Source organism: Macrobrachium rosenbergii, chromosome 24 (genome assembly GCF_040412425.1).
Source record: "Macrobrachium rosenbergii isolate ZJJX-2024 chromosome 24, ASM4041242v1, whole genome shotgun sequence".
Taxonomy (NCBI): Eukaryota; Metazoa; Arthropoda; class Malacostraca; order Decapoda; family Palaemonidae; genus Macrobrachium; species Macrobrachium rosenbergii.
In genome coordinates this window covers 30796525-30812136 of record NC_089764.1, presented here as the reverse complement: position 1 = coordinate 30812136, position 15612 = coordinate 30796525, and the positions used below count along the sequence as shown (strand labels likewise).

The 15612-nt window shown below is 38.3% G+C and overlaps 1 protein-coding gene across 1 annotated transcript; it reads right to left on the bottom strand.

The window, feature by feature from the left end:
• Positions 1-396: 396 nt before the first annotated feature.
• On the bottom strand, positions 397-15143 carry LOC136851972 (uncharacterized). The gene is made up of 4 exons (XM_067126359.1): positions 14998-15143; positions 5929-6672; positions 2078-3120; positions 397-1826 (listed from the first exon to the last, which is right to left on the bottom strand). Exons 2-4 carry the CDS (start codon positions 6221-6223, stop codon positions 1602-1604), a joined length of 1563 nt encoding a protein of 520 aa, XP_066982460.1. The 5' UTR covers positions 6224-6672; positions 14998-15143; the 3' UTR covers positions 397-1601.
• Positions 15144-15612: the final 469 nt, after the last annotated feature.

The window sequence follows — 15612 nt, the reverse complement described above, 5'->3', positions numbered from 1 at the left end:
TGCTCGCAAATTAAAAGTTAAATTACGTGTTTTTTTTTTTTAAGTTTATCTTACGATGTAATTGCTGAGAGAGAGAGAGAGAGAGAGAGAGAGAGAGAGAAAGAGAGAGAGAGAGAGAGAGAGAGAGAGAGAGAGAGAGAGAGAGAGAGAGAGATTCCTTCTAGACATAATTAAATATATGCTTTGTTAGAAAGAGATATTGTATGTTATTGTTATTTTGTTCCCAATATTGTTTTTGTTATTTTGTTCCCAATATGTGATTTTGGGAGTCAGTCATGATTGCTAATTAGATGCCAATCTCTCATGTAAAGGCTTAAATTTGTAATATATATATATATATATATATATATATATATATATATATATATATATATATATATATATATATATATATATATATATATATATTGAGCGTGTTAGTTTTGTTTATCATTTTGCATAAGGGTAGAGTTAAAAAAATGATTCCTTAGACATTAAGTGCATGCACTGAAGATTTCAGACACAGGCTAAACTTTAAAGAGTATTGCAAGTCAAACGGGTCATTTATCATTAGATTTTGTTAGATTCTGTCGAACATATATCCCCATACGTCATTCTCGATGTACCATTTCCAATTTCAAGAAAGAATTGTACTGCTAGAGCTTATGAGTTCGAAATTCACGAGGCTGCTGCACAGTAATTTGGTTTTCATGCATTAATAGATAAGATTGGAGTTTTTTTATATATAAAGGAAGGATTATCATATATATATATATATATATATATATATATATATATATAAAGGAAGATTCTCAGTTTTAAGTCGACCACAGGCGAGCAACAACATGCGGGAGTTTTTGCTGCAAACTGTACATGAAGTCAGTTAGTTTCTCCTTTCATTACTAATATCACTGTTCAGTTCTCTACGAATTCTTTACAAACGCTTCAAATAAATTGTACACCTTAATTTCTTAGCACCGTATACTGGGTTTCGAACCTGGGTTGGATCAAACAGGGCTGGGTTAGGTTTTGGGCAGACGGTAGATTCTCGGAGCATGGATCACGCTAGTATGATGGAAGACTTTCAGTCAGCCTTATGCCAGCACGGGTCACATGTCCAAAAAGGCCACTCGTAGGCGTTGTAAGGTGCTAAGGGTATTATCAGACCTGATGTCAATTTTTGGACCCAGGTCAAGCAATGGAGACGAGTATTTCAACAAGTGTTACTGACAAATTCATTTGTAAAAATACCCCAGTGAGAGTTTTATATTTTTTCATTACTGGAAAACCCTCGTAGCTTTTTCACCAACTTCTGAATTATTTTCCTGATACAGTTTTACGGCAACACACCGCTCGACATTGGAAAAACTTTCATGCAGCGCTTGCTTGACACTGTTCAGTAACACGGATTCTCTGTAACTCCCATTCCAAGCAAAGCCACTGCTTGTCCTGAAAGCTGCTTGACACTTTTCAGTAACGCGGACTCTCCGTAACTCCCGTTCCAAGCAAAATCACTGCTTGCACTGAAAGCTCACTCACAAGAAACACGTCACAAAGATCTACCTAGATTTTAAGTTTGTTCAGCATGTCTCTGAACTTTCTCACCAAACGCCACCAGCCTTTCACTGACATACCCTGATGGGTTTCACATTTCTAAAGTCCACCGTGTGTACTATAGGTGGCAAGGGCTGATGGGTGTGATCCAGGGTTATGTTCTGGGTTGGGGGGTGTGTTTGGAGGGGTGGTTGGGGCGGTGGATTATGGTAGTGGGGCATTCTTGGACGTCGCCCTGGAAGAGCTGTGCTTAGCGGACCATAGAGGGCCAGGACTCTGTCACGACGGTGTACCTGGAAGCAGTGAAATTAGAGTTTTCAGCTTATTTATTGCCATGCATCAATATAAACACACTCATTTACATGTACATACACAGAAATAAGTCAAGTATACTTAGTTTAACCAGACCACTGAGCTGATTAACAGCTCTCCTAGGGCTGCCCCGAAGGATTAGATTTATTTTACGTGGCTAAGAACCAATTGTTTACCTAGCAACGGGACCTACTGCTTAGGGAAAGAATGGAGAAAAAGAGCGTGACCTTACCTTATGATGTTTAGCCAGATGATCAGATCTGGAGAATCTTTTATCGCAAACTTTGCACCTGTAAGGCTTTACCCCCGAATGAGATCGACGATGTCGGGCCAGTTCGTCCGATCTCGAGAACCTCCACGAACAACCTGGCCACGTGCAGACGAAGGGTTTTTCCCCAGTGTGGCGTCTGAGATGAGCCTTCAGGTGTGATGACTTGGCGTAAACCTTCCCGCATCCGGCGTAGGTGCACTGGAACATGCGCTCGTCGTCTCTCGCATTTTCCTGGCGAGGAGGAGGAGGAGGAGGAGGAGGCTGTGGAGGAGGAACCTCACCCCTTCGGGAGATAACTCCCATGGGAGTTGGATGTTGCCCCTGCTGGCATCCGCCGTTCATGAGAGATGTCACGGAACGCGTTGGGCAAGGTATGAATTGCGGAGGGCACGAAGCTCCTTCCACTTTGTTCGTATAATCGTGGCCGGTCAGAAAGACGTTCACTACCTTGGGTGGTTCCTCCACTTCGTCTTCTAGTAACTGTGAAAAAAGACCTCCTCCTCCCCCAACTTCATCACTCCTTGGAGCCACCCAGGTCATGTCTGATGGGAGGTCAATGCCAAACGACGGGTGTAATGCCATTTCTGGAAGACTCATGTCCAGCAGAGGCAGTCCAGCCGATGGGAGTGACAAATCAATGGCCGCTGGAGCCAAATCTGTAGCTAAATGGGGCATCACTGCTGACGGCATTAGCTCTAATGGCGGCAATGTTCCGACGGGGGGAGAGTGGCAGAACTTCTGTTCGTGAATGACCTTGGGTGAGTGGATTTCACTCATTTGCAGGAAATCAGGCACATTGTGCGCTGCGCCCAGTTCTTCCAGCGACGAGAGGGCCTCGGTGAGATCCAGGGAATCGTCGCCAGCATTGTCCATTGAAGTAATAAAAGGTGTTAAGTTGACCGGAGATGGCGGCTTCGAGGACGATGGAGGGGTTGGTGGACTTGGAAACAGGTAGTCTAAATTGTCCAGCGCATCCAGGTCTAGAGTTTCAAGGTCAAGGACATCTGGAAAGTAAAATAAAAAAGAAATAAGTAAATAAGTGAAATTCATTGCAGTGCATCCAGGTCTAGAGTTTCAAGGTCAGGGACATCTGGAAAGTAAAATAAAAAAAAAAGAAATAAGTAAATAAAAAAAGTGCATCCAGGTCTAGAGTTTCAAGGTCAAGGACATCTGGAAAGTAAAATAAAAAAAAAAGAAATAAGTAAATAAATGAAATTCATTGCAGTGCATCCAGGTCTAGAGTTTCAAGGTCAAGGACATCTGGAAAGCTCATTGGGAGGAGTCAGTGATTTCTAATCAACCCATTGTTTCTGAGAGGCCTCCCTTTGTGTGATAACATAAGTCATATACCGAATAAATATATACCTCAAAAGAAATCCCATGCGGATCATTTGCTTCTGCCGTTTGAATTTCTTTGCACAATTGCCCAAAGTTTTCAAATAAAACCGGAAATATTTCTTCTAGTGAATATGACTGTGGTGGCAGGAGATGGAAATCTGGAAACCTTTGCTCTTCATTTCTGATTGTGAGAAAATTTCTGTCATCTTAGATTGTGCCACACCTTTGCACAAAAATGGATAATTTTTTACACCTTTTATACCTATTATTGAATATATAATTCAGAAACATTTTTAGTTTTCTGTAAAAGAAAACTGTTGTGCCGGCTTTGTCTGTTCGTCCGCACTTTCTCTGTCCGCCCTCAGATCTTAATAACTACTGAGGCTAGAGGGCTGCAAATTGGTATGTTGATTATCCACCCTCCAACCATCGAACATAGCAAATTGCAGCCTTCTAGCCTCAGTAGTTTTTATTTTATTTAAGGTTAAAGTTGGCCAGAGTCACGCGTCTGACAACAAAGTTTCAGAGGCCGCGGCTCATACAGCGTTACTCTTAGACCCCACCGAAAGATAGATCTATTTTCGGTGGCCTTGTTTATACGCTGTTTTTATTGCGTTCAAGTTGAGTTCAGGTTCATTGGCTTCAAGGTATCCTTGAGACCCTGATTATCTTGGTGCTAACAAACGGATTCGAGTTCGTTCTACCCAAAGAGTATCGAAAACGCTTCGTTGTACTCTAAAAAGCTTTTCAGGTATGATCGTTGAGATGCTGCAAGCCAATGGGCTGGCGTTCATTTGCCATTGCTTATTGCACAAGTTTCGGTGCAACAGTCCGTTGGTTTCAGTCCCGCTGAACTCATAATTGGTCCATAAATTTGGGGGCCTTTATCTCGGCCGAGGGGGAAACGACCGAGGATTCGAACGTCGGTTGCAAGGAGGAATGTGATCAGTTCCGTTTAAAACTATTATTATTATTATTATTATTATTATTATTATTATTTAGAAGATGAACCCTATTCATATTCCAAGCCCACCAAAGGGGCCATTTTAAAACAAAGAATATTATTATTATTATTATTATTATTATTATTATTATTATTATTATTATTATTATTATTATTATTATTGTTATTATTATTATTATTCAGAAGATGAACCCTATTCATATGGAACAACCCCAAAAGGGCCATTGACTTGAAGTTCAAGTTTCCAAAGTCTATGGTGTTCATTAGGAAGAAGTTGAATTATGCACCAACGTTCAAACGAAGTGAACTCAATCAGGAAGCGAAATTTCCATCAGAGAACTAAAAGTATATCAAGCAGTAAAGTGGAATTTATTCTAAAAAATGTCAAAATATGATTTCTAACCAGGAGATATGTCTTGGGAGACAATCCGTTTCAAGTACAGTATTATGCATCACATGAAATCTCTTAAACAATGGAAAGATTTGACCTATTTTGAGAGAATAAAACAAAAGCATGATTTGACCTATTTTGTGAGAATAAAACAATAGAATGATTTGACCTGTTTTAAGGGAATAAAACAATAGAATGATTTGACCTATTTTGAGAGAATAAAACAATAGAATGATATGACCTATTTCGAGAGAATAAAACAATAGAATTATTTGACCTACTTTGAGAGAATAAAACAGAATGATCTGACCTATTTTGAGAGCATAATTCATGGATTATTAGTATAGAAAATAAAAAGAAATTTGTTAAGAACTTGAGAATACAACTTTATTTGTTGAGTCACAAATAAAGTTGGTATTTAACTTGATAATTGAGGTATCTTTCCTGGTTCTCAAAATTATTTGAGTTTATTGAATAAAAACGAAAGACGTGAATAATCAGCATTGATAACGAAGAACAGAGATTATAGAGACACCTTTCTAGATACGTCAAAGAAACAAAGTGTTTACAATCACGAAGCTGATGCTGCTATTAAGGTTCCCGATACAAATTAAGTCCATCTAGCGCGGCTCTTGAAAGATAATCGTTGATTTTTCGAGAGATTAATTATTGTAAGATTTATGATGTTGGAACTAGTGAGAATGACCGGTGTCCAGCATCTGCAATTTTACATCAACGGATATTTGTGAAAGATTTTGTATTTATTGCAAGGAGGAATTGCACTTAACACTTATTTCAGCATATACAGCGATAGGCGATTTTATGCAAGATTATCTGAACGTCACTGACGGACAAAAAATTGACACCCACGTTTTAAGGAATGATTAATAATAAGATTTGCAAGGTCAAAATAATACTGTGGTCTTTATCGGTAATGTTAATAAGATCTATTTCCGTTGGTAATTATCATATACCCAGATCTAAGCAATAAACGGAAAGATTTGCAAATGACATCAGGATCGCAAGCCTTGCCGAAGGCATGCTTGTGCCAAAGCATCTTTTGTCAGGCTGAGAACATGGAAATGGTTCTTTTTAGACACAAACCTCGGGAAAACTCACCTGCATCGGGCAAATTGGTGGTGGGCGAGAGGGCATTTGGAAGCTCGCTGACATTGGGCGGGGAGGGAAGGGAGGCGCAGGAGGAGGCTTCCGGAGAGGGCGTGGGCGGCATTTCGGACAGGTACCCGGGGGACAGAGGGTCATACCCGGAATCCGTCTCACTGCCGGAGTCCCCTCCGTTCATGATGATGCTCGCCCATGCCTCGTCGAACTGGGGCAGAAGGGCGTCCATTCCGGGGCGGCGGGGGCGGGGGCTGTCTGACCCTTCGTGTCTGGTGCCGTCAGCTGACGACATAAATACGAATCACTTTTTTTGCACGCCGCTCCTCACGCTTTCACTCAGATTTCGAGCAATCGGGAAAGTGATTGTCATTCAGTTTTTTTTTTATTTGAGGTTGTCTTGATTTTCAGTCGGACAGTTAGAGAAGAAGACGATTGACAATCTCTCGTACGTTGCCATGCCCCAGGCAGTGACGTCACTGGCACGAGACGGATGAGATCACACCAGATAGATAGTGAGTCTGAACATGGCCTGTCACAACTTTAATTAGTACAGATAGTTTATAAAAACTAACGCGAATTCCAGACTTATATTTGCATCTTGAGGGCTCCCAGTGCCATTTCTGAGTTCGGGTTTCGATGCACCAAATCACTGTCGCAGAGCAGATCTTTTTTGGCGGATAAATCCCATGAACACATTTTGGAGTCGTTGCTTCACACCGGAATTCTGTGTCGCTGAATGATCTGAAAAAGATAAGTCGTTGTTACTTCAAGAAATATATCTGGATATCTGAGAGATGAAATCAGAGTTAAACTGAAATCGCACATGAGGATATAAATGAAATAGCAAAACCAAAACAGTCGCTCTTGCCATGTTGACCCCTCTCTTTTGGTTGGTACAGAAACGGCTTAAAATATTATGACCGAAAGAAAACCTTTGCTATAAGGACACGATAGAAAGGTTCTTTTAAAACAACTGTTATGAATGAAGGAATTAGATATTATGATTGCACAGCCCAGTATGGGAATTGTCGGTTCTGCTGACAATCACTGACGCAGCAGTGCGCTGACAGAACGGTATATATCATCGTGAAAGAATTATTTTTACTAGACAGTCAGTAAGAAATATTCAATCTACAGAAACAGCCAGGATCATATTAACGATACTAGACCTCAGTACAGCTTTGTTTTTTTTTTTTTTTTTTTTTTTACGAGTATTCGTTCTTGGCATAAACAGCTATTGTTCCTGATGGTTGCTGGAATGCAAGCAATGACGGCTCGGTACACGCACACACGCTGATGATATATATATATATATATATATATATATATATATATATATATATATATATATATATATATATATATTTATATATATATATATATATATATATATATATATATATATATATATATATATATATATATATATTTATATATATATATATATATATATATATATATATGTGTCTTCTTATATACTTTGTCTTAATATATATGTATGTGTGTCTTCTTCTACTTTGTCTTAAGCTTTGCCCATTTCTATGTGGGGGTCGCTGTTTCCTACCAGCCTTCTCCACCTTCCCCAGTCCAATGCATCCTGACCTCTTAAACCTTTCCCCCGTTTGGCATTTGCCATTTCATTCTTCTAAAATATAATCTACACATTATGAATTTTGTGTATAATGAACGTTTAGACCTCTGAGCCAATTTTGAGCAGAACTGAGCATTCGTAATATAACAATGAGTTTCATGAAAACACAAAAATGTGACGATTGCCAGTAACAATCGCAGAAAGGACAAAAGAGATTTTGATAATTAGCAAAAAATTTTAAAAAATTTATATATAAAAAAGCTGATAAAATACAGGACAATAAGCAAGCCATCCCAATCACTCGCATTTTATGAATGCAGATAAGATAATAGGAAAGTTTCAGTAAAATGTTTAAAATGTTTTGACACCGTACCAGGGGGAATGCTTCCGGATTTGGGAGTCAGATAAGAGCAGGTTGTCATTGATAAGAGTTTCTAGGTGCAATTGAGAAGCTTAAAGGATTAATTCGTTACACTACTGCCCTTAAATGGAAGACTTCAGTATCTGCAAAAATACAAAACTGAGAAAAATGGTAGATACTGCAGTTTTCCCTTGCCTTACTACTGATTTTGCAAATGGAACTCCCTAAATACTCGTGGAAAGCATTGAAGAATCATCCTGAAACTGCAGTAACTTGTGTATTAGTGTTTCTCGAGCCGAATAAGTGGCATATCTCAATTTCGAAAATTTTGCAGACGCTGCAGTTTTCCATTTTAGGGCAGAATATTTGGTTCTGATTTTATTTTTCTTGTTAATGGGGTGGGAATTTATAATCTTCTTAGTTTTATTGATTTAAATATATAACAGGGAAACGTGACAAATTCGTAATTATGCATAACCAGTGGTAAATATGCATCAATACCGAATTGTTTATCAGATCTAATAAATTTTAGCGAATCAAATCAAAGTGACTTAATTTTTCATCGTGGTTAATGCTAGATTTAACAAGCTAAAGTTAAGTTAGCCAATTTCAGTTGTCGTCAAATTGACCAAAAAAGGTTATTGCTTTTGCATAAATACCTGTTTATTAGAAATTTCTTCATAAACGCAAAGATTAAAAGCAGATAAAATGTTGAGTATCGTGACACTGCCATATCGTTACCTATCTCCAGCAGTATTCGACGTACCTGTCATAGTGTAAACCTGCTGTTTTTCTCTTTTATAAATATGCAGAATTGCAATTGCAGACGATATTCTTAATGATTCACCGTAATAGACTCGAAACGTTAATCAGGGACCTGTCTTTTTAAAGTTCTGGGTAAACACACTTTTCCTGAAATAGTTCAGATAAAAAGATTATTATTATTATTATTATTATTATTATTATTATTATTATTATTATTATTATTATTATTATTATTATTAATCAGTGACCTATCTTTTTAAGATTCTGGGTAATCACACTTTTCCTGAAATAGTCCAGATAAAAAGTTTATTATTTATTATTATTATTATTATTATTATTATTATTATTATTATTATTATTAATTATCTTTTTAAGATTCTGGGTAATCACACTTTTCCTGAAATAGTCCAGATAAAAAGTTTATTATTATTATTATTATTATTATTATTATTATTATTATTATTATTATTATTATTATTATTATTACGGGAAAGGAAGAAGACCCTCTTTCAATCTGTTTTGTTGAAAAGGATGACTGCGTTTTCCAAATTGATTTTATATTGAGTTTTTTCAATTTTTCTTATAATTCGCTTTTCCTGCACGTCAATATTGGTCAATAATTGACAAGTTTTCATATTTCGGTGGATTTAAACAGCATTTTTACAGCAGAATTATAAGATAAATTGAAAGAACTCAATATAAAATCAATTCGCACAACGCAGCCATCCTATTATTATTATTATTATTATTATTATTATTATTATTATTATTATTATTATTATTATTATTATTATTATTATTATTATTACTCATTTTCTGAATAATAATAGTAATAATGATTATTTTAATCCAGTCCCTGATTATAGCCTATCTATCTATATTGTAGAATATAACACGGGCCGGCGGTGGACCTGTCCTATATCGTTGCTAGAAGCACGATTCTGGCTAACTTTAACCTTAAATAAAATCAGACAAAACTATTGAGGCTAGAGGGCTGCAATTTGGTATGTTTGATGATTAGAGGATGGATGATTAACATACCAATTTGCAGCCCTCTAGCCTCCTCAGTAGTTTTTAAGGTCTGAGGGCGGACAGAAAAAGTGTGGACAGAAAAAGTGCGGACGGACAGACAAAGCCGGCATAATAGTTTTCTTTTTCAAAAAACTAAAAATGACTTCGGGGATTTTAAATTAAGACGCATAAGATGATATTTAAGAGCAAGTATTCACTTAAAACTACAAGTAAGATTGCAACACTTGCGCAGATATTTTGGATCTCACCGAATGAAAAAAAATTTATTCAAATAATAAATGTAAAAGCAATTCTGAGTTCGATAATGACACGGAAAATAAAACCTTCAAAAACATGACCGCAATGTATCAAAACTTAATAGGAGTGAATGAAAACAAGTTGGGAATAATGGTAAAGGAATTTCCTTCTGGTAATAATAATAATAATAATAATAATGAAGCCGTAAAGGACGAGAAAGCTTTAATGATGGAGAAAAACTTCATCTAATGAAGAGTTTAACTCATCGCAAATTCCTGAGATGTATACTAGTATTGCACCAGCCCGGGTTTTTTGGACATGCCCCTAGGTTCGATTAGATTATATTAAATTAAATTTGTATTTCCATTATAATTTGGGTTTGGGAAACATAATGAGATTATTTTCAAGAAAATTCTATGATTAATTTCAAGATATGGCGTCCGGCTTTTTCAGGGAAAGTTCCCGTACTCGGTTACATCTCGGGGAAAATGCCATCTGGACCGCTGTACTGTATATCCTTAGTGGCACTTCTATACCAAAGTTTCACGTAGCACTTGTTCAATAAAGTGTTCTTACTACAAAGAATACAATATACAGAGGAATAAAGACATGGCGAGTGTTTTAAAATTATGCACGCAGATACTTCTGTAAAAATCCATTTGTCTAGGACTAGCTCGTTTCTGTCCGAATGTCATATTACCTGCATCGATTCCAGCTTACGTCCTGACTTAAGTAAATCAGTTCCGTCAGTATAACTGACAGACAGAGGCATTTCAGTTATAGTGGTTCATTCATTTCCTCAAACGAATCGGAGAGAGATACGGACACAAAGGTTTCGACCGGGTTAGGACTGACCGACTGATTTCGGGATCTTGATCTAGTAACGACGAAGGTCCTAGACGCCTCTAGAGCCGAGCCGACTAATCAATCGAGAGTTTCCTCTTGTCCATTTCTTTGCAGTTCATCTTTGTGTGGAATTATATTTGAATTGCTCCCAGCCAGTGCCGCCATTTCAGATTTTTCTTCGGGGTGGGGGGCAAAGGTTTAGAACTCATTATGGTATGGGTGGGGTGGCGAGCGAAGCGAGGCCTATCAGGTGGGGTTAGAGGGGGCGCTGGAAGGCCCTAAGGAATTTTTGGAAATTTGGGCGTATTTTGAAGCCATATAAGAGCTTTATTGAGTTAATAAAGCAGCTAACACGTATGCCACATCCACCCACATATTATTATTATTATTATTATTATTATTATTATTATTATTATTATTATTATTATTATTATTTCTTCAAAGGCTAGGAGGCAAACCAAGTCTTGGGGTGCATCAGTGTCTTGAGGGGGGGTAAGTGGCCCCCCCCACCCTCAAATGACGCCCCTGCTTCCATCTATATATATAATACCTTACTGTACTGAACATGTCGAGGTCTCCCCTCGGGATGAAATAAGTTAGATTTTACGATGAGTTGCGGCCCCGTTGGACTTGAAGAAATGAATGAAAGGGGTTGCAGCTTGGGGCCGAAGGCACGCTGCAAAGAACCTTCAGGTAATGCCTACAGTGCACCGCATGAGGTGCACTGGCGGCACTATCCCCCTGCGGGCGATTACATAAACATACAACGAATGATGAGGCTAATGAACGAAGACTAGGAATTTGATTCAAACCAATTAATTTTTCTTTATCTTTTTCTCAATGACGAACGCAGAGGGCATTCCTCCTGTGTCTCCTATCAAGCAGCGTAACACAACTCATCATCATTCATCACTGTTTAACCTTTAGAAGCTTAATCTGTTTTATGATGAACTGTGAAATCAGAGGAGTGAGTGTTCAGCATATTTTTAAAAAGCGCCATTTAGCATACAAAGCGCATACTAGCCTGTCAGTTCTTTCCTAACCTATCCTAGAGCAGTGCATCTTGCCTGAGCCGTCCTAGAGAGGCTGGTCACCTAGGTGCAAAGGCTTTACTTCCGGTTTGGAAAGACAGAACAAGTAAATAAACGCGTACTGTACAAGGTAGCACACGTATACTTCATTTGACTGTATGACAATTTTTTTTTCTACACGTAACTCAACGAGTGCACAGATCAGATTTCCGTATTTTGTAGTTCTTTATCGAAGTCGTTTTGGCTGATTAAGAAGTAGTTAGAATATCCATAATTTTAAGCAAGTACAAGTGTCTTCGGCGATGTAGAGTTTTCTGTACATCGTATAATCAAGGGCACCGAAAATGAGCTATCTTCCGGTGGTCTCGGTATAATGAAACTTTAACCACGGCCCGGTGGTGGCATATCCTATATCGTTGCCATACGACGATTATGGCTAACTTTAACCTTAAATAAAATAAAAACTACTGAGGATAGAGGGCTGCAATTTGGTGTTTGATGATTAGAAGGTGGTTGATGAACATATCAATTTGCAGCCCTCTAGCCACAGTAGTTTTCAAGATCTGACGGTGGACAGAAAAAGTGTGGAGAGAAAAAAGTGACAGAAGACAGAAAAAGTGACAGAAAAAGGTGGAGAAAAAAGTGCGGACAGAAAAAGTGCGGACAGAAAAAGTGCAGGCAGAAAAAAGTGGAGGACAGCGGAAAAAGTGCGGAGGCAGAAAAAGTGTGGACAGAAAAAGTGCAGGCAGAAAAAGTGCGGACAGAAAAAGTGCGGACAGAAAAAGTGCGGGACGGACAGACAAAAAGACCGGCACAGTAGTTTTTTTTTTCTTTCCAGAAAACTAAAAACCCATTTATATACGTAAAGATATTTTAAGTTATATTATATCATACAGAAAGATTTGAATTAGATAAAGACATCATGGGAAAATTTGGCATTCGGTCATTAAATGTCTGCACTTTCAAATTCTCCTCGTTTAATCTAACAAATTCGGTATGTCTGAAGATAGAGGATAATTAGTTTACATTTTGTTTCAAAAACAAGTGTTTATATACGTGAAAGGAACTTTTGCCCCTCATTATATCAAACAAACAAACAGTGATGGAAACATTCAATAATAATAATAATAATAATAATAATAATAATAATAATAATAATAATAATAATTAATTTTTTAATAATCATAATTAATAACTGAGTTTTGCAGTATCAAGACCTGAAAATCGAAATAAGAAACAATGAGTTTCAGTGGAAATTTGTCCCAAGAGGAAATTGACGGAAATCCAGGATCATGCAGAAGAGTGTGCTACTAGAAAACCATTGTTTTTTCTCAGGATGCAACCCGGAACCCCATACTATGACTTCAGTAATAGGATGACTTTGAAAAAAAAAAAACAATAATAATAATAATAATAATAATAATAATAATAATAATAATAATAATAAGAAAAGGGTTTCGTGCAAGGAAATATACGGAAGTTCGATCTGGACATGCGGTCGCTTATCGTATGTCAAATCTTCCAGCTCACACATAAAAATGATAATAAAAAAAATCGCGCCGTTAACGAAAGCGCGTGTAATGTCATTTACCCTCACACCATCACTGAGTCCTGAAATGGGGCCAGAGGCCACATCATGTTTACTGAGGCAGCAGAGCTCAGACCCGGTCCCAAGTTCGGACAACTAACGGGTTCGAGTCAGGAAGGACATCTGTACGTAAAACATCTGCTGAAGCCACTTATGAAATGAGCTGTTCTGGCGGATAGAAACAGCTGAAGATTTCAGAAGGTTTCGTGGAAGCGCTGGCGATGATAAACAACAAGTAATAAGTACGCCGAAGTGTCTTCGGCGCAATCGAGTTTTCTGTACAGCGTATAATCAAGGCCACCGAAAACAGTTTTCCGGTGGTCTCGGTGTAATGCTGTATGAGCCGCTGCCCATGAAACTTCAACCACGGCCTGGTGGTGGCCTGTCCTGTATAGTTGCCAGAAGCACGATTATGGCTAACTTTAACCTTCAATCAAATGAATACTACAGAGGCTAGAGGTCTGAAATTTGGTATGTTTGATGATTGGAGGGTGGATGATCAACATACCAATTCGCAGCCCTCTAGCCTCAGTAGTTTTTAAGATGTGAGGGCGGACAGAAAAAGTGCGGACAGAATAAAGTGCGGACAGACAGACGAAACCGGGACAATAGTGTTCTTTTACAGAAAACTAAAACCAAATGGACATTGTTGTTATAAAGGTCCATTTCTGAATTCAGTAAATCCTCTCTACCTCCGTCGGTAGCCATCAGCTCAGAACTATTAACCAAACTTTGCGGCACATCTGATATTTTACATATTCTCTTTCTTCCATCTTCCTTTCCTCAACCCTCTCCTAACAATTGATTCATAGTGCAACTGCTTTGAGGTTTTCCTCCTGTTACACCTCTCAAACCTTTTACCGTCACTTTCCGTTTCAGCGCTGAATGACCCCATAGGTCCCAGGGCTTGGCCTTTGGCCTAAATTCTATATTCAATACAATTCAATTTATCAAATGATAAAACTCTTCAGATGCTGATAGCTCGGATACCTGTGACAGGTACAAATGCAAAAATGAGGTAGGTTAATTGCAACAGGTACTCTTGCAAAAATCAATTTAGAGGCTGATTTTTTTTTTTTTTTTTAAGATCTATCAGGGTAGACATGTTACTACCGAATAAAGATAGCAAATTTATAACTTACTATAGTCAATTTAGTGAGTTTAGTCACGTGATGAAAAAAAAAAATTGCGCTAAAGTTTCTTCGGCGCAGTCGGGTTTTCTGTACAGCCCCTACAGAGTATAATCAAGGCCACCGAAAATAGAACTATCTTTCGGTGGTCTTGGTATAATACTGTATGAGCCGCGGCCCATGAAACTTTAACCACGGTCTGGTGGTGGCCTATCCTATATCGTTGCCAGATACGCGATTATGGCTAAGTTTAACCTTAAATAAAATAAAAAATACTGGGGCCAGAGGGCTGCAATTTGGTACGTTTGATGATTGGAGGGTGGATGATCAACATGCCAATTTGCAGCCCTCTAGCCTCAGTAGTTTTTAAGATCTGAGGGCTGACAGAAAAAGCGCAGACGGACAGACAAAGCCGGCACAATAGTTTTCTTCTACAGAAAACTAAAAATCCGACTTCAAAAACTTTCATTGATAAGGAAACTTACTCCAGACACCGACAGCTCCGAGGGAATTTATCCTCTGACACCTATATGAAGGTAGAAGTCACTAATGTATAACAATAATCCCCAACATTCGATAAATGACGTATTCCATGAGACGAACCTCCTGGATTCACAGACAGAAATAGACTGAGACCATCCAAGTCATATGGCATTCAAGGAACAAGCCAATGAATGAAGCGTGTGTCCGAATCGTCCAGTTGCATTTCATCTGGGCTGTCGGAATCGGAGCTACAGTGATGTAATGTTCAGTTACATACACGTGAAAAGGATTAGCCATGTGGCCGTGTCATCTCTGACGAGCCTAGACCAGTCGCCGAAGTTTGTGCAGATCATTTAAACAATATTGTTTAATTTTCATATCTTATTGGGGAAGGAGGCCCTCATGCGACGATTCTGCCCAGAGAATCGGACGTGCCAGAGTACCCATCTCTTATCGGAGTGACCCCGTGGTAAGAGAAGAGAACCGGAAGCATGAGAACACTGTTGGAACGCATTTGTACATTTTTTTTTTTTTTTTTTTAAGGTTTTCGGCGGCCATTCGTGTGATTCGCTGTCCGTACTAATGGGCAAGTATCACTTGAATCGAATTTATGGTTG

Coding starts and splice junctions, on each gene's coding strand:
- LOC136851972 (XM_067126359.1), bottom strand. CDS start 6,223: ATGTCGTCAGCTGACGGCACCAGACACGAAGGGTCAGACAGCCCCCGC. Junction 3,121..5,928: donor CACCAATTTGCCCGATGCAG/GTGAGTTTTCCC, acceptor TTTACTTTCCAG/ATGTCCTTGACCTTGAAACT. Junction 1,827..2,077: donor ATCTGGCTAAACATCATAAG/GTAAGGTCACGC, acceptor CACTGCTTCCAG/GTACACCGTCGTGACAGAGT.